The following is a 20,334-nucleotide window of genomic DNA, read 5'->3' on the forward strand; positions in this document are numbered from 1 at the left end:
AAATTTAGTTACAAAGAATATATTATGTAAAACTTCAGTTTTTAATCTGGACAAATAATTTCACCACCCATATATGGGTGACACCATAATTAGTATGTTAATATAGTAGGATCCCTCTGTTCTACTATATGTATTAATAATTATATTATATTCTCAGCAAATATATTCTGTATAAGGACTGGAAATCAAATTGCTATTTGAATTTATGTTAGGCAATTTTGTATTCATTTTTTAGGATTAGACTTTGAGAACATATTTTTGTAACTGGGGATTAAAATTCGGATTCAATTTTCTGAACCTGTTACACGAGAATTTCCCTTTAAGTCAGCGAATGTGACGTTACATGGCACGCAATCGCAGGGCAGCGCGCACGTACGGTAACAGTAAGTATTTAAACAGTTAGACCAAGAAAGTTGACGCTCCTATGAAAAAAACAACCGCTGAATTAATATAAAGTATAAGCAGACTTACCTTGAGTTGATGCTGCGGTCGCCTGAGCGCGCCTTGGTCCCGTCGTCCATCCAGTCGATCGGCATCCGCTTCCAATCCCTCCATCGAGGACTCGGCTTCGCTCAACCAGGCCAAGAAGTTGTCCAGAGACCGGTCGAAGTTGTGGAGGGAGTTCATCGCAGAGTGCAGCAGTTTTCCTCGATTGATAATACTAGAAACGATTCGATACATACGGTGTTACATACTTTGGATGCGACCAGTCGACTAGTCGAGTGAAATTCAAGATTGTGCCTTCTGGCCGACCAAGTACTACGTTTCCTACAGAAAACCGTACTAAAAGGGATTACGCCTTATAAACGTTAGAGAGAACGTTAAATACCAGGTGTAGAAATTAATTCAGTGCCTACTCTTCAAATTAATCACGACGTCATTACAGTAGAATTCAATAATTTCCTGCCATTGTGAGACTTTTAAGTGCTTGGGTTGGCAAATAAGTTCGTTCGGTTTTTTACATTGGAATAAATCATAAAAACCGAACGAACTTATTTGCCAACCCAATATAAAACTGAATCCTGAAATATCACCGGTTCGAATAAGGGGTTACGCTCGTACCGAAATTTTCAAAATATGAATTCTGACTTTCCACTGTTTTTTAAAATATCAGGTTTAAAAATTAATTCAGTGCCTACTCTTCAAATTAATCACGACGTCATTACAGTAGAATTCAATAATTTCCTGCCATTGTGAGACTTTTAAGTGCTAACTATTGGGTTGGCAAATAAGTTCGTTCGGTTCTTTACATTGGAATAAATCATAAAAACCGAACGAACTTATTTGCCAACCCAATATAAAACTGAATCCTGAAATATCACCGGTTCGAATAAGGGGTTACGCTCGTACCGAAATTTTCAAAATATGAATTCTGACTTTCCACTGTTTTTTAAAATATCAGGTGTAAAAATTAATTCAGTGCCTACTCTTCAAATTAATCACGACGTCATTACAGTAGAATTCAATCATTTCCTGCCATTGTGAGACTTTTAAGTGCTTGGGTTGGCAAATAAGTTCGTTCGGTTCTTTACATTGGAATAAATCATAAAAACCGAACGAACTTATTTGCCAACCCAATATAAAACTGAATCCTGAAATATCACCGGTTCGAATAAGGGGTTACGCTCGTACCGAAATTTTCAAAATATGAATTCTGACTTTCCACTGTTTTTTAAAATATCAGGTTTAAAAATTAATTCAGTGCCTACTCTTCAAATTAATCACGACGTCATTACAGTAGAATTCAATAATTTCCTGCCATTGTGAGACTTTTAAGTGCTAACTATTGGGTTGGCAAATAAGTTCGTTCGGTTCTTTACATTGGAATAAATCATAAAAACCGAACGAACTTATTTGCCAACCCAATATAAAACTGAATCCTGAAATATCACCGGTTCGAATAAGGGGTTACGCTCGTACCGAAATTTTCAAAATATGAATTCTGACTTTCCACTGTTTTTTAAAATATCAGGTGTAAAAATTAATTCAGTGCCTACTCTTCAAATTAATCACGACGTCATTACAGTAGAATTCAATCATTTCCTGCCATTGTGAGACTTTTAAGTGCTTGGGTTGGCAAATAAGTTCGTTCGGTTCTTTACATTGGAATAAATCATAAAAACCGAACGAACTTATTTGCCAACCCAATATAAAACTGAATCCTGAAATATCACCGGTTCGAATAAGGGGTTACGCTCGTACCGAAATTTTCAAAATATGAATTCTGACTTTCCACTGTTTTTTAAAATATCAGGTGTAAAAATTAATTCAGTGCCTACTCTTCAAATTAATCACGACGTCATTACAGTAGAATTCAATAATTTCCTGCCATTGTGAGACTTTTAAGTGCTAACTATTGGGTTGGCAAATAAGTTCGTTCGGTTCTTTACATTGGAATAAATCATAAAAACCGAACGAACTTATTTGCCAACCCAATATAAAACTGAATCCTGAAATATCACCGGTTCGAATAAGGGGTTACGCTCGTACCGAAATTTTCAAAATATGAATTCTGACTTTCCACTGTTTTTTAAAACATCAGGTGTAAAAATTACTTCAGTGCCTGCAGTGTTGGGCAATAAATACATTTATTTAAATAAATAATTATTTAGATAATGATCTAAATTAGAAGTTATTTGTTATTTGGATATTGAAATAAAACGCAAAAATAATTATCTATTATTTGAGCAAGTCTAAATGAATTTATTTTAAATAATAAAGTTAATTGTTATTTACAAATACAATCTGCAATTATTATTTGTATTAGCAAATCATAAATTAAATTGTATTTTCATTCTATATGTAATAAATAATCAATAAGAAGAACATTTCATATGTACAGTGACTCCCATTAATATTCGGACGATCTAAAAAACGCGATAATCTTTTTAATATTGGACTATACGATTCAAACTTTTTTCGGAAGCTAAAGCACTTAGTTCACTACAGGATGTGAAAAGAAATTTTTTCGAAAATTGCAATTGGTCGGAATTGTAGAGAAAATACTAAAAGATCAATTTTACAACTTTTTTATGTGGGCCTATATTGAAAATTTAAAAAATACGTTTTGTAGATATCTTTCAATTAAACATATCCTGAAAATATCGTCAAAATCGGTCGACGTCAAAATGAGCTACAAGCGTTTAAAGATGGTAAAAATTGCAGATTTTCACGATTTTCGGCCTATAACAGCAGTAAATCTAAGAATTCTTACATCTTTCAATGACTGTCATTTTTCCCCGCATCAACCGATTTCGATGAAACTTTCACAATGCATATAACCCACACAGATCTACAAAACATATTTTTCAAAATTTCAATATAGGCCCGAATAAAAAAGTTGTAAAATGCAACATTTAGTATTTCCTCTACAATTCCGGTCAAATGCAATTTTTGTTCAAAAATTGCAAAAAAAGTTCAAATCGCATAGTCCAATATTTGAAAAGTTACGGTGTTTTTAAGAGTGTCCGAATATTAGTGGTAGTCACTGTAAATATTAATTAATGAGTTTATTTAAATAAAATTCATTTAAATGGTACCAAGAATAAATCATTTATATCATTTGCAAGTAAAATTTGATTTTTCATTTGTATGCAATGGAAGACTAAATAATAAATGTTTTCTGTTTTGTCTTCCCTGTTTTATTTTATGTAATCAAAAATGTATGAAATCTCTTTTTATTTTTCAATTGACAGGTAACAGTTCAGGTTCGCCTTTAGAACTACTCACTTTACAAACAAGTTATGCGAAAGTCTATTCGAAAATAAATTTGTTTAATTTGTTTGGAGACTCGCAAATAACAAATAAAATTCTATTTACATAATTATTCAAATGAAAATTAATTTAATTTTGCCCATCACTGTATACAACGAATCTAGCTGGATATTGCAAGGCAAAAGCTGAACATCTTTTCGCTAGGGGTAGTATACACTCCCGGACAAAAAGATAGCACATCGTCTATTTTTTCCCATTTGGTAGAATAAACCGAAGAAAATTAGTATTTTAATATGTCAACATATTCTGACATGCCTCTATATATAATGTACTGAATATCATCGACAATATTTACTTCAACAGAACTTTAGAAATGAAAACGTAAATATTGTGGTTCGCAAGTGGGACAAAATGATAGCACGTGTAGTAAATCTACGCTTTCCAGTTACACCGAAGCTCGCGAATTGCGAACAACAACCTCGGAACATAGTTAATAAAGTCCGTGATATTACCTCGTGTTGTATATTTGTTTAAAAAAGGCGAAATATTATGAAAAATGGGTCGCGGAAAGAGATTGAACGCGTGTGAGATTCACACTATAATAAAATTGGAAGAAGAACAATATTCAGTGACAAAAATAGCAAAAATTATGAATAGAAGTCGAAAAGTAATAATGAATTTCTTGAAAAATCCGGAAAACTATGGTAAAAAGAAGAGTTCTGGACGTCCGCAAAGTCTAAGCGCCCGGGAACGTCGTGCAATACTAAGAGCAGCATCGAATTCTAAGATGACTGCAAGGCAAATTGCACAAAGTGTTGGTGTAGACACTAATATAAGGAATGTGAGACGTGTTTTACAAAAATGCAAATACATACAACGAAGAAAATTAAAGAAAAAGCCTTGGTTAACTGTGCAACATAAGAACAATCGGTTACACTTTGCGGAAAAGAATATTCATATGCGAAAGAAATGGCGAAGAATAATATTTACGGATGAAAAGAGGTTTAACTTAGATGGACCTGATGGTCTGGGTTACTATTTTCACGATATGCGAAAAGAGGAACAGTTTTTGAGTCGTCGACAAATGGGAGATGGTAGTGTGATGATTTGGTGCGGTATCGGGTACTATGGTAAAATGGAAATCAAATTTATAACAGGAAAAATGAATAGCAAAATGTATTTGGAAATGATTAAGGAACAAATAAACACGTATGCGACCAGAATTGCTGGAGAGAAGTATACTTTTCAGCAGGATAATGCCGCAGTACACACAGCAAAAGTAGTAAAAGAGTACTTTTCTCGAGAAAATATTCGCGTTTTAGATTGGCCAGCGAGATCACCCGACCTCAACATTATTGAAAATTGTTGGGGAAATCTTGCCCGAGCTGTATATAGAAATGGCAGACAATTTGGAGATATTGCCGAATTAAAAAAATGTATTCAAGATGAGTGGGAGCAATTAGAGCAAAAAACCATTAAAAAACTCTATGAATCTTTGCCAAAGAGAATGATGGCTGTTATTAAATGTAAAGGAGGGGCCACAAAATATTAAGCATTAATTATCATTCGTTGATTTACTGTTATACATAATTTTCAGTTAAATGTGCTATCTTTTTGTCCCGGAGTGTAAGTCCCTATCTTCTATCAATAATGCTAGCAGAAATGTATTGGGTCATATCGTTGTGTGGTACGTACCTGGTGTTGAGGTTGTTGTATCTCTGATTGATGGTCTCTGTCATCTTTTTCACGCGGGTCGTGTCGTCTTGTTGGTAAACAGCGATCAACTTCTGCGTAAGCTGATTGAACAGTTCGATCTGTCGCTTGTACTGGTGCAACTCCGCGTGGAATGACTGGAAGAACAAACAGAACGAAATAGAATAAAGATCGAAGAGAAGGTCGTCGTTGCGGTGGAAACTTATCTATGTCCGACTTGGTATCAAGTCAGAAGTCGCCAATCGTAACTCAACGAAGTTAAAATCTCTGTTTCGCTGGGACAGCCTCATGGTTTATGCTTCGATATTCCGCGGAAGCAAACTTTTGATTAACCGCAGGGTGACTGTACATCAATAAATATCATGGCCACTCGAACATACGTCGAATAAACGACTCGCACCTTCCTGAAATTAACAAATACCTATACCTCTTGTAACTTATCTCGTTATGCGTCTTTCATTTAAACACAGTGAATTTTTGAACTCCAGAAAATTCTTTCTTCTAAGTTTACATGAACAGTCGCAAAAAACCGTAAACCTATCGACCACAGATTTATGATTCGCAGAGATGTTGCATCTTATGCGAATAGGATTCGTATTCGTCCCGTTTTTCCCGAGAGTTCATTTTCTTTATAAAATGTCCCAGTGTCCCTAACTTTTTGCCAAATGTCCTGTTTTTTATTTACCCTGATCCAAAAAAAATGTGGATTATACAATTTATTCTATTTGAAACTTAATCCATATACATATGTGTATGTACGAGTAATAAAGTTTCTTCATATTTTTAGAAACAACGGAGATAATGATGCTTTACAATAGCTTTGTTCAACACTTTAGAGTTTCGATTTCCCAAAGGCATCCAAAGGAACTACGTATTTTTCTTTGAAAAAAATAGGAAGAAGAAATGAACAAATAGCTATACCCGTTGTAAATTAGTTCGTTATGGGTTCTTTCATTTAAACATAATGAATTTATAAGCTGCAGAAAGTTCTTTTTTCTAACTTTACACGAACAGTCGTAAAAAAACGTATACCTGTAAGATGTAACTATCACAGTATTTTAATTAAACAGCTACAAACTGCCTGCTTTGATAGGAAACTCGGAACGACAAACCTACTGACGCAATATTATTAACATACCGTTTGTCGAACAAGAAACGTGCCGTTCTACGTTGCACAATGGACAAATGCGTACCTATACAAAAGATCGATCACGCCAATAAGTTCTTAGAGAAGTCCCTTATACATAGATGGCACAAATCGCACTAGAATTTTGATCCATACGGATGTTGCATCTTATGTAGGGTTCATATTCGTCCCGCTTTTTTCGAAGGCGGTGCCCCTACTTTTTCTCAAATGTCCCGTTTCTTATTTACCCTAACCGAAAAAAGTGTGGATCATAGAATTCATTCTGTTTTAAACTTAGACCATTGGTCTAATCGTTTGGTTGGAATCAAAGTGCCTCTATGACAAAGTACCACCTTCAATTCGAGTCTTCAAACGTTAGAAATTCAGATCCTATAAGATCCAGAAGTTTCTCCTAACTACTCGCGAATTTTGTCTCTCAAGGCAAGCACCCTCGAAATCACTTCATGGTACGTTCGACCATTTGGGAGCTTTTCAGTCATTTCTGTTTTAGTGTACCATTTCTTTAGTAGACCGGTCTGCAACCAACATGTGGCACATAGTAATAACCACAATTAGAGAAGGTTTTATGACTTATTCATTCAATTTAAACTCCCTGTGGTTCAAGTGACCACATCGGAAAGTCCAAGTGTCGAAGGATCAGGTAGTAAGCAAGCAACACACGCGACACTAGTCACCCCTTCGCATGGGGAGGACCCAAAATGGCGGTCAGTAGACTTAGGTTACCGAGGATAAGTTGTAGATTGCGCTTTAAGGGGGTAGTATAGGCTAGATTTGTAACTAGAAAGGAACTAGAATCTTACTAGATTTTGGGTCGAAAATATGGGTTTGCGTCCAGACGTTGATTGACCTTATTAGAACAAATTGTGGGCTGTGTGAGGGCTCATTCGAAAGAGGAAGGTTAAACACACTGCGCCCTGGTTACGAGGTTAACGAGATTATGTTTATATCTAATAATATGATGGCCCAAAGTAGAGAAAAAATCTAGGAAAAAATCCCGCAGATTTCAATGCATTTTCTGTCTCTAATAGACTTTTTTGACTTATGAGATGAGAAAAGCGCGCTGCGTTGAACCTTCCTCTTTCGAATGAGCCCTCACACAGCCCACAATTTGTTCTAATAGGGTCAATCAACGTCTGGACGCAGATCCATGTTTCGACCCATTTTTCTAGTAAGATTCTAGTAAATAGCAAATATCTAGCAAATAACTAGAATCTTACTAGAAAAAATGGGTTCGGAACTAAACGTTGTTTGACCTTATACGAGCATATTTTGAGCTGGGTGAGGGCTCATTCTAAAGAGGAAGGTTCAACGCAGCGCGCTTTTCTCATCTCATAAGCCAAAAAAGTCTTTTAGAGACAGAAAATGCATTGAAATCTGCGGGATTTTTTCCTAGATTTTTTCTCTACTTTGGGCCCTCATATTATTAGTTATTAACATAATCTCGTTAACCTCGTGAGAAAAGCGCGCTGCGTCTAACCTTCCTCTTTCGAAAGAGCCCTCACACAGCCCACAATTTGCTTAAATAAGGTCAAACAACGTTCAGTACGAAACCCATGTTTCGAGTCATTTTTCTAGTAATATTCTAGGTATTTTCTAGTTACAAATCTAGCCTATACTAGCCCCTTAATGTGTTGATTGAAAAGATGCCTCCTTTATACATGTCCCGTTTCATTTTTTACTTTCATATAGTGATAAATGAACACGTAAAGTGCTTTAAAATGTGCGCATGTGCTTGCAGAAAATGATAGAATAGTAACAAATTGAGAGGATATAATAACAACGCGAACACATGACAATACTTTCGCCACTCAGGATAATCAGAAAAGGTCACTGTGTGTACATAAAGTGAATCGCACGCGTCACTCTCTGCGGGACGTTGTTTGTGAAATAAAACGAATCGAATACTGTTTAACATGAATGAAAGCACGGTGCATTGAAATTCTGGCATTGCATGATTATGAGGAGTCTGAAAATTTTTTTCGTTTATAACACACATGAATATGTAGGAGGCAATAAAATAAGCAAATTAAAACGTTATCAAATTTCATTTGTAGCGCGCTGCAATTTATGACGATGAAAATATATTTCTGTTTAATTCGACTGCAACTGGACCTCCAGCGGTCGAATTAACAAAGAAATATGGCTGCTCTTGTAAAGGAATAATCGGATATTGAAATGTCTAAACTTCAAACGGAGTAACATAAGAACAATTGCACGAGATAATGTTTTCTCCATTATTAATGGATCTCGTTTCCTCTCCACCACTAAATTACATGTATTTTGAATGCGTCTGGTTGCATCGAATTTTTATAACTCGTTTCCAAAATGTGGATAGCATTCATTCCAGACGTACTAATGTATGGTCATGTTAGCTATTCGCTCCGTACGATAATATCAAGTATAAGAAACTATAAACACCGGGACAAACAAAATATGATTTATATTTTAAATTTTTGTGAGTAAGTAGATTGCTTTTTACATGTTTAGTTTCTCAAACAAATTTACTATATTAGATATTCTTGACGTTATATTCTTTACATTTTAGATATCGTTTAAACATTTATGGATTAATTATATGGTTTATTTAAAAAGTGAGCATAAAATCATTATTGTTAAAGCAAACATTGTCTTTAAAATTGAGAATTTGTAATTCTTGTAAATTCTCTTTTTTCATTAATTCTTTAGATGAGATAGTTATGAAAAATACGACTATTGTTTAATTCTTCATTCATTCATTCTTGAATAAATTTGCTTTTGTTACTTCAAGTAAAATTTAGGTTAAACAAGTAACATCATCATGATTTTAATGTTTTAGAATAATAATAAACTAAATATTACTAAAAACAAAACGCAATGATTAAGTTAATGAAGAAACTGCAACAATCAAGAAACAATGGTATCATTCGCGTTTGTCTAAAAACAAATTACATTCTCAATTTCTAATTTTCCTATTCTAAATATTTGATTAATTAGCAAATTTTAAATTCTCTAAATAATGTTAATAAGCCTTTAGAGGATGCAAATTCTGCAAAAAATTACTAATTTAAGAGATATTTCACACACAACTTCAATTTTGTTGAATTCTGTAGATCTTGTTCACCATGTTTTCGCGTTTATCAATCATATATTATAATATAAATACGAACGTATAATCAACATAAAATATTCGGATATGCAAAATTCAGATAGTATGTACATAAATATCGTGAAAATCTCAGCGAATAAAAATCCACAGTTTATTTATTACTACTATTACAGAGAACAAAAGACGAACACATCTCTCCGAGAGACTCTCACAAGACAATTATCAACAAAAAAAAGAACCTCTCTCGACTTCGAGTGGTATCGTTTAATACCAACACAGATTTAACGAGAGCTCGTTGATCGTCGGAGATGGATCATCGAGACTATTTAAAGCAACAAACTAGCCTCGTTTCATGAATATTGTAATGCCGGTCTGTATCGGGGTAAAAAATAACCCGACGGTTGATGGCTCTATCGTTGTGCAACCAGGAAAAGACAACATTCGCGAATAACTGTGAGAATCGCGGCGAATCCGACCCGACCCGGCCCGACTCGGTGCGGCGCGATGCGGTGGAGCCTGGATCCCGAAGATACAGCGGTCTCGTGGAAATAAATTATTCCATGAATATCTCATTCGGCTCTTTTGAATGTAAACAGAGCTCCGCCCGCGTGATGTACTACACCGAGTCGCGATCTCTCGTTGATTGGGACTTTGGCCGTTTCTATGCCTCCCCGCCCGCCTTTGCCCTCAGCTGGCAATTTTTTCCCTCGAACGTTATATTCCGGAACACAAAGCGGTAGCGAAACGTTGCTAAAAAGAGGTTAGTAGCTGGCGGGTGAATACCGATCCGTTCGTTTCTCTTTAATCGTAGTCGCAGCTGTAACGAACTGCCTCGGCTATCTACGGTCATTATATTCACCGTCGCGGAGCCGCGCACCGTATTCCTATTTATTCTTGCCGACAGAATGGCGAAAGAGCTTTGAATTATACTGAGAACTTCATCCCGCCGTTTCTCCAATTGCCTAGTTAAAATTAGATTACAAGACCGAATTGCAGCCGAGTATCGACAGGAGATTAACCCCCTGATTAGGAAACAGCGAGATAAGGCGATTCCCTGGCCTAGGTAAATGATTCAGCACTTCTTAAATTTTGATCGTACCGTAGTCTGGTGCAGCGGATTCACGTGACTTTTACAAGATTCACGAGTCAAGCCTTTTGCAAAGGATATACGAAATACGTGTATGAAATCTCCTACGCCCGGATTTTCTAAAATTTTGCACATTGGTAGCCTTGAAATGACAAAATTTCGTAGGACGAAGTAACATTATATCTAACGGTAAAATGTAATTTCTACTTCATCATTTTCTATAATTAAGATTGATGTCCGAAAACTGATAGTGTAGAAAATATTTTCAACATTTCTCAATGATGGCACTCGATGGAAGTACCATGTTCAAATTCAGGTGTGTGTGTATGTACTTTCATAAATATTTTAGATCTTATTGACTTACTGCAACAATGACTGAAATTGTTAACGCGTTGGCAATCATAGATTTTTAATAAACGCTCCAATTAAGAACATAAAGAAAGGCTCCGCTACCATTCACCTCGTGTCATTAACAAGAGAAGAAAGGTAAACGAAATTCGGTAGATCTTTATGCCGCAGCTTGTATTAGTAACAAAGGAATATACTGTAAACTATAATATTTAGGTGCTTAGTACCGAAGAAGGGGAGAACTGAGGTAAAGGGACCCCAAGAAACTTAGGAAGTCCGGGTACTCATGAAATCCTAGAGTTGAGGTCTCTGTGGAACATTGCCTTTAGCTACTTGGTCACTTAGAAGTATTGACATTAGACAACTGGCGAAGTTATGGGATTCGAGTGCTTAGCAATAACAAATACGAGAAGGGGCTCTGGAAACCATCGGAACACAAAGTTCTAGATAACTTAGAACGGAATATGTTTAACTAAAATATCTACCAAATAAAGCATTCAGTCAATCTCAAAATATACTGAAGATTGTATTAAATACATTCTGGTATTTATGCATATATTGGAAACGAGATTATGTGCATTACTGAAAATGGATATCGGATTAATTTGGATTATATATGAATATCCAGTTCATTGAGAGATGCGTATAGTTAAAATGAATGAGCCTTGCATTCGCGCGCGCGCGTTGAATATGGATGACGCGTGTGATGGAGTGCGCTGGAAATATATGTAGAATGATTGATTATACATATGAATAGGCCAATAATACACAAAGAGTAGTCTGGGGAAAGTAGAGATTGACGGAGTGGCCTGGAAGCAGTAAAGGTTGTGTCTAGAAGGCAAAGGTCAACCAAAAAGTAACAAAGGAATATATGTTGCACAGATTCGAGAGCAAAACGTTGTAACTATACACGGTATTATTATTAAAATAATTATTTGAATAAAAATTTAAATAACAAGTTATTTGTTACTTGGATATTCCAATAAAAAGCAAAAATAATTATTTGTTATTTGAGCAAGTCTATATAAATGAATTATTTAAAATAATAAAGTTAATTGTTATTTACTAATACAATTTCAATTATTATTTGTATTGACAAATAATAAATTGAATTGTATTTTTTCATGAGCAGCTAGGCCCGTCCGGACGGGCCCGATCACTGGCGGTATATCTGAAAAGGTTGCCATAGCAGACAAAAAACGAGCACGTGTTCATTGTATATGCCAAATACACGAAATAAGAAAAGATCAAAAACTATTCATTTGATTTCCACCACAATCCACACACGCAAATAATAAATAATCTTTTATTTGCGAATAAAAAATAATAAATATATCACTTTTGGAATTATTTAAATTACTTTTATTTAAATAAAAAGTTTAGATATTATATTTGAAATTAAAATCACACGTTTATTTATTATATAAAAAAATATAATTTGCCCAACACTGGTTACAAGTATCGGGAAGAATTAAAAGTAGAGAGTAGACTGCTGAAGTTGCACAAAGCAGAGAGTACAGAAAAACTGTAGATGTAGGCTAGAGAAGTTAACAAAACCCAGACCTTTTTATAGCATAGGAAACGTACTTTAGGGACTCTAGGGTTTCTTAGATCCTATGCTTTTACTATTTCTTATTGCATGCCGTCAATTAAACCAGTAAATACAATTGTAACTATATCGTGTTTAGTGTCATTTTAATCAGAAAAATGCCACAAATAAATTGGCAAACATCCCATAAGGATATAATAAAAACAAGTTTTGTAATGGGTTTAGTAGTGGTGTACACACAGATATACCCGACTCCGTATCGGATTACGCGGCATGTTTACACTTTACGCTGCACGGCGATTGAGGCAGCTCGAGCTTCTTAGCCTTTCGCGAGGCATACCCCCCCCCCCCCACACACACAGTGGAGGGGATATTAATTTTTCTTAGATCAAGGCTTTACATCAAACAGGGCGGAGTTCGTAAAATGTGTATTAAAATAAAAGGTGTACGCAATAAGAACGTCCAAGGTAAAAATATAGTGTAGGGAGATTCCATCTCTGAGCGGCGAGAATTCCGTCGAATGCCACGACGTTAGTAACTGTAACGACGCGACGCGACGATTCGATATCTATTATTATGTTTATCGATTTCGTTATTCATATTTGTAATATGCAATTTCTTTGTCATTCTGGTTCGACGTACGAAAACGAAAAGACGTGTTTGATCTGTCAGACGGAGATTCAGACGGGATAATTTAATTAATTGTATTCGTTACATTTCAAATTACGTATTAAAATATTTCGTGTTTACGATCGCATTATTCTATTGACGACTTAAATCCTACAATAGTGGAAGAAACATTTATCGAAAAACTATCGCGATTCATTGATAAGAACGATCGCTGAAGCCTTAAGGGGCTAGTATAAGCTCGATTTGGAACTAGAAAATAACTAGAATCTTACTAGAAAAATGGCTCGACATACGGGTTTGCGCGCTTCGATTGTTTGTCCTTATTTGAGCTAATTGTGGGCTGGATGAGGGCTCATTCGAAAGAGGAAGGTTCACCGCATGGTGCTCTGGTCATCCCATCATTCAAAAAGTCTTTTGGAGACAGAAAAATGCATTGAAATCTGCTGGTTTTTTTTTTCCTAGATTTTTACTCTACTTTGGGCCCTCATATTATTGGATATAAACATAATGTCATTAAAATCATGACCAGAGCACCATGCGGTGAACATTCCTCTTTCGAATGAGCCCTCATCCAGCCCACAATTAGCTCAAATAAGGACAAACAACCGAAGCGCGCAAACCCGTATTTCGAGCCATTTTTCTAGTAAGATTCTAGTTATTTTCTAGTTCCAAATCGAGCCTATACTAGCCCCTTAAGGGTACGAAAGAGGAAGCAAGCGTACGCCCATACTTTGACAAATGGACGGACGCTCCAGACATAAAGACTAGATAAAAACGGCGACCTCTGACTTGGTTAATGCGCGCAGGTTAATGTAGGAGTTCGAGAAAGAATGGAGGAAAAATTCCAGCGTACCTTTTGTTCTCGGAGCTGCGCCTCGAGAACGTCGGCGGTGTGCCCCACAGCCTGCATTTTCTCCAGTCGAGTTTCCATCCTCGCAAGCCAGACTTCCACCTCGTTCCTCTTGGCCTCGTATCGCTGACTGTCTCCGAGCATTGCGTCCAACTGTGTTTTCCTTTGCATCACTTTCGAGTTCGTCTCGTCCCAATGTTCTCTCAGCTTCGTAACTGCAACAATAATCGAGCAACAACATGAATCACTTCGGATCGCTCGCTTCTTCTCTTTAAATCACAAGATTCCTGAGAACTTACGTTTCTCAGAAATAGACATGGGAATTTATCATCAGGAAATACAATTTTTCAATTTTCTTCGAGTCAAAACATTCAAGTTAAAATTGAAAGTTCGCGAAAGACCCTCATTGGAAACCTCATCAGAAAAAGGGTTATACTGAAAATTCAATTACGCAGTCGTTTTACTCCTTATAATTGCATAGCTTATAACGTTTTAACTTTCGTCAAATATTCAGAGTTTTTTGTTAACAGTGGTTAAACGCAAGTAACAGGAAAAGAATTTCGTCTCTCCATAAAACAGAGCATTCTCTTGAAATGGTAAACTTTTACGGCAAAAGTCAATCGAAAAAATTCCACGCACCCAAAAAGAAAACAGTTGTTAGTTCTTCCAAACTTTTTCTCAATATTCACCGCAACCGCAGGAATATGGATTAGACAGGATTTCGGTCTAACCCGGTTCGATTAGGTCAGGAGCGTTGAAATAACAGCGGGCAGATCTATAACCGTTCAGGGATGAAAGTTTCATCGGGCGAGTTCGACGACGCTTGAAATAAAGGCTGCATGAATAAGTAACCGATGGAACTATCGAAGAATTATTCCAATTAACCGATGGTTTGACTTGCTGGAGCCGCGGGAGTTCTATTATTCACGGTGCCGCGGTAAAACAGAAATATTAAATAAACCCTGGGGGAATTATATGTATAATCGGGCCGGTTTGTTCGATCAAACGAGCGAACGGTCCGATTCATCGATATCGTTCGAGTGGAAACTCGGTTGGTAAATATTCAAACACGCGAGCGGAACGAATGCACGCGCCGTGGCTCGTTAATCGCACGCAGAGTAAGCAGGGTGAACAGGGCAAGTAGGGTAGGCAGGTCTTGCCCGGCACGTGTCCGTTGTTTCAAGAAGTACTTCTCGGTCAGAGTCACGGGCTAAAATCCACGTTGAAATTCGCGCCAGGCGCGAGGAACCGCCTGGAAGTTGTCCAAGCTGAAGTAGCTTAACAGGGAGGGAGGAGCGCAGCTGGTAAAGCAGGCGTAAAGTACTGGCAACGTTTCAACGAGGGTAACAACAGAATTTGCACGCGTGGACAGCACACTTGAGTGTACCTTTCAGGATGCACTGCATGGACACGAAGTTCCGTGCCGTCCCGTCGAACAGGATCGAAACTACAACGGAAACAACGTGATTCAGAACACTGCTTTTGTTTCTTTTTTTACCGGAATGATTAACCTTTCGTTACTGTGGATGAGACATCTCGCTACCACAGTGTAAGTACAACGCTGTGGACGAATACAGCAGTGCTCGCTTACACAGCAAGAAATTCTTGCGTTACAGGGTAACGTTTCTCTTCCAGCAATTGGGACACAACCGAGGACACAGTTCGTAGAATAACATTCAAATTCAGTAATGTTCATCTTACCTTTCCAAATGTGGTATCAGTGGGTTGTTGAGATTCTCCCGATTAGAACGAGTCCAAACACGACGTAAATCGATCTACTTTTATAGACTTCATAAATAGCAATCATTCGTATGCCTTTAATTATGCTGTTTATGTGAAGTTCTATAAAACCAATCCGATTTACGTCGTGTTTGGACTTGTTTCAATCGGAAGAATCTCAACAATCGGCTGGTACTGTCACACAAGCGACACAATGATGGCGGGATATATATCGTCCTCGGTAAAGAAAGGGTTAAGTATTACACGAGGTCTTAATTTCGTGTATATTCTTTAATTAACCGTTTAAACCTTATGTCAATGACTACAATCGTCGACGTTGCTCCATCTTCGATTTCTATATTATGTTATTGTTTTTCTTATACTTGGCAACTGTTGTTTCCATGGCAGGACTAGTTGACTTCTATGTATTTAATTTGCACAGGAAAATGTACCATAGATAGCGAGAAATATCAGGGAGAAAGCGTGGCCAAGGAACTCGTTTCACCTTCAGACTCTATAGTTCCGCATAATATACACTGTAATACAGGAACGGGCTGGAGTATTTCAACGAACAAGTTTCTGTCGTGTTATTTTTAATGAAACATTTATTATTGTGAAACATCGCGTCGTTTGCATATGGAGCTAGCTGCATTCAAAGTCCGAGAAAAATTTTCAAATCTGTCTGGATTTCACGGAAATTTATTCGCATGTGCCTAAACAAGTTGAACCAGTCGTACTAATTGGTATGACAGTATTAAATGAGGACAGAAAGAAAACGGAGAATTTTTTTATAACATTCTTGACATTGCCGAAATAACGCCATGTACCACATCTATTGTGTAAATAATAAAATTATTGAAAATCGCTCTTTTAGATTCTGTAGAACACGGGAAGCTGAAAGCAACGTGGTTGAGAACATTGCTTTTGCTGTCTTAACTGAATGAATAAGTCACATGGCTTGAATTTAGGTGTATTTTTTTAAGAAACTAACCGTTAAGGTGTAGGTGCTACTGACTCAGTTTGATACAGGTTCAACAGTTTGATCTGATTCGGGAACTAATTTTTGTAAATGGAGTAACGATTGGGGATTCCTTAGAAGTGTGTATATCGCTGAAATGGAAAGAAGTATCAAAGAGCAGTGGGAATTTATGGACAGTAAAGAATAAAATGTGGAAAGTACGGAACAGACGGTAGATAGTAAAGTATACGTAGAGGGTTGACTGTGTATAATAAAATATACAGAATATGGTTAAAAAATAAAGTAGGAAATGTGGAGAGTAGCGAAACAGAGTGCGATTTGATGAGTAAAGAGCAAAAAAGAAAGTAGCATTTACCAAAGAGTAAAACGAATATCTAGAGCGTGAGATGTATTGAAAGAGAATAAAGAAACTCAGAGTAGAGAGCAGGAAAATAAAGTAAAGAGTAAATAGTGTTTATAGTAGATCCTAAATAATTTGAAGTAAAGCCAACTTAATTTAAAGCACAGCCTGAATAATTCAAAGTAGAGCCTAAATAGTAAATATTAGTGAAGGAAATATTATTTATAAGTTGAGGAACAATAAGAGCAGAGATTAGGGAATGAAGAGTAGACATTTAAGAGTAAAACGCAAAGTAGCAGCAATATTTGGCTCGCGTATGTCGTTACAGCAAGATCGATACCGCAGCATGAACAGCATGATTGAAAGCACAACGCTCTACTTATCGAACTTACGGCACACAGTGGGTTAATTTGCGGATCAAGTAGACACCCCAAAGCTTGTGAGATGCGACACTGATAACACTAGGGTCCGGGGACCTATTACCGACGACCTGAGACCTAATATCGACGTCTAGATAAGCAGAGAACCTAGGGGACAATGCCGGAGACGTCGAATCCCACGGGGACAATTACACACACATCAATGCCAATCTCGAGGCTCACGACTGCCGGAACCCGATACTGGGCATCCGCTGTCTTGTTAGTTTTCTACTCTAGAAAATTCTACAGTGGTTAAAAAAGTCCTCGTAATGCATAGATCCTCGATGCATGTACCTAACGAGCATTGGGATTGATCAGTGACCTGAACTACTAGGTTGCTGCATATGAAACAGTAATGTTGAACAAACATAGTTTCCTTCGAAATAAACTTATAGATCAAATTGTAACAATTGGGAACGGAATAAAAATTTGTTTTCCTTCTTAATATATTTGACAGGATGAAAATAATATAACAGTATCTTTAATAAGTTCGTTACCAGCATTTGCTTCGTTGCTTGCCTTCCTTGTTCGAAAGTTTTATTAAATGCAACGTACCCAATTTTGAATGATTAAAACAGTTCAGCAGAACAAGTCACAGATTCTCTGAAAATTATGCATTCTACAATGACTTTAAACAACGAAGAGTGTATAAAATTAATTTTACTGTTTTTCAGCGAACTGTCAGATTATGGATGTCACGTATTTGTGACGGTGGTAGCGAACAGGTTCAATGCTTTCAGTGTTTTTACAATTTTTTTGTACACCTGCTCATTTTTATCATAAATACATGAAATGAATACGAGAGTACAACAAAATGCCAGGAAGCTAATATAACCACAACCAGAATAAAGTAGAGGAACAAGAAGAGGAAATTAATATTACTTTATTAAATGCGTCACTAAAACTTTCACAACTCTCTCTCTCTCTCTCTGTGTGTGTACCAATTATCTTCTCAACCACATACGTCCAATAATTTAGTTTGATTTAGAAGGTTCTCGAGTAGCATCGGGAACGCTTCAACTGCGTTCAATTTACCTAAATCATGCAAACTATTCGCTTTCGCTGGTGTGATTGTAACTAGCTCCGTTAGAAATTTAGAGATCTGTTGGAAGTGAACGACAGCAACATGATTAGACATTTATTGGGTATGACGCAATCGAAATCAAACCTAGATTACACGGTAATCTTCGGTAATGGCGGTAATGATTCGTTTGCCCATGCCGCAGCAGCGGAGAAATAACCACGCGAACTCCCGGGGTATTGCAAAGTTTAACGTGTCTCCGTTAGCAGCATTATACTAATATCTACAAACTATATTCCTGGAATAGGACGAGGGAATTGTGTGCATTCGGGAATTGGGATGTGTAGGCGAAGACAATCAATTTTAGAGAAGTTTCGGTAACACGTTTCTGTACGACGCCGGACGAAGTGTAAAACATGGCGACACGGAATGATGAAAAGCGTGAATTACATATGTATATGTCCACGAATTAAATTTGTAAAGAATCGTGGAACAGCTTTTACATAGCAAATTGTTAATTTATTAGCATACTCATTACTACCGGTAGCGATGGACATAGAATATACTGATTCTCCAGGGAATTTTCGTGACTATTGGTTTCGCAATCGACATTTCCATTACCGACATCCATCAGTGAAACAGGAAACAATAAAAACTATTTACACGCAAATACGAACTCGTTACGATTGCTCGTTAATTGTTATTAAATTGAGAAATTCTAGTTTCAGGGGACAACATTTATTTGGAACTCAATTGTTATGTAGACAAATTGTTTCTTTATTTGGCAATTCGAATTGCTCAAAAAACTTGAATAATTAGTATTCTTTTAAAATGTTTAATCATCGTTAATCACGTTTAAAATCGCAAATCAGCCTGTATTATAATTCTGGAGAGCAGAGTTATAAAATAGAGTTATTATATAAGTAGACTCCAGACCTATATGCAAAATAAAAAGTGTGTGCAGCAATTGCAAGATACAGGGGCTAAATAGAAATTTATATTTTTCATTAATAATAAAAAATAATACAATACTCTTAAAATCTTCTGATCTTTTCCCTGTTTCAAATTGCATCGACTAACCCTCTGCACTCGGATCTATTTTAACTCGAAAATTAAACGTTTAATTCGACCTAGAATAATTGATTTTTACGTGATTTTCTTTCATTTCATGGATATGAAATTGATATAATACCTCGTACAATACTCAAATGTTTAGTAATTGATTAGATAGCAACATATTTAATAATGCAAACAATATTTTGAATAATGATACAGCAACGTGTGGTGGTGAATCAGTCACCACTCGAGTGATAAGCGCTTTTTTATGTAATAAATCCATAAAACCCGGAGTCGATTTATAAGATTAAAAAAGCCACAGTATTTAGCGAAGTACATTCATGGTTAGTTAACAAAATTTTCCAGCAAAGCTGATTAGTCGCAATATGAAGTAAAATCTTAACCATCGCCGGGAAATACGAGGGAAAACTAGTCTGGCGTTTCGTAGTAATAACAGCTCGGGCGTTGGTAAATCGTGGCGGATTTATCGTCGGCAACGGAGATGCATCAGCCTCAGCTAATTTCCTCGAAGACACGGAGGCAAAAATTACGGTCAGAGTGCGTTCACACGTAACCGGAAGCATATGGTACGCCCACGGACTGATATAATCCGACAAGCCACGCATGGCAGACTAATGTCGCGCAGTTAAGAGGGCCGCAGGGTACACGGACGCCGC

At 36.7% G+C, this 20,334-nt stretch overlaps 1 protein-coding gene across 12 annotated transcripts in view; it reads right to left on the reverse strand.

Moving 5' to 3' along the window:
* Positions 1 to 20,334, reverse strand: part of LOC143217586 (dystrophin, isoforms A/C/F/G/H) — a 1,095,306-nt gene that overhangs the window by 673,908 nt on the left and 401,064 nt on the right. For all 12 annotated transcript variants that reach the window (XM_076442046.1, XM_076442049.1, XM_076442042.1 and 9 more), the window contains 3 exons: positions 14,127 to 14,338; positions 5,410 to 5,564; positions 472 to 661 (listed from right to left, as the gene is read on the reverse strand). In XM_076442046.1, coding sequence (XP_076298161.1) covers positions 472 to 661; positions 5,410 to 5,564; positions 14,127 to 14,338 — 557 coding nt within the window. The remainder of the gene's footprint in view (positions 1 to 471; positions 662 to 5,409; positions 5,565 to 14,126; positions 14,339 to 20,334) is intronic.

Source organism: Lasioglossum baleicum, chromosome 17, assembly GCF_051020765.1.
Source record: "Lasioglossum baleicum chromosome 17, iyLasBale1, whole genome shotgun sequence".
In the NCBI taxonomy this organism is placed as follows: domain Eukaryota; kingdom Metazoa; phylum Arthropoda; class Insecta; order Hymenoptera; family Halictidae; genus Lasioglossum; species Lasioglossum baleicum.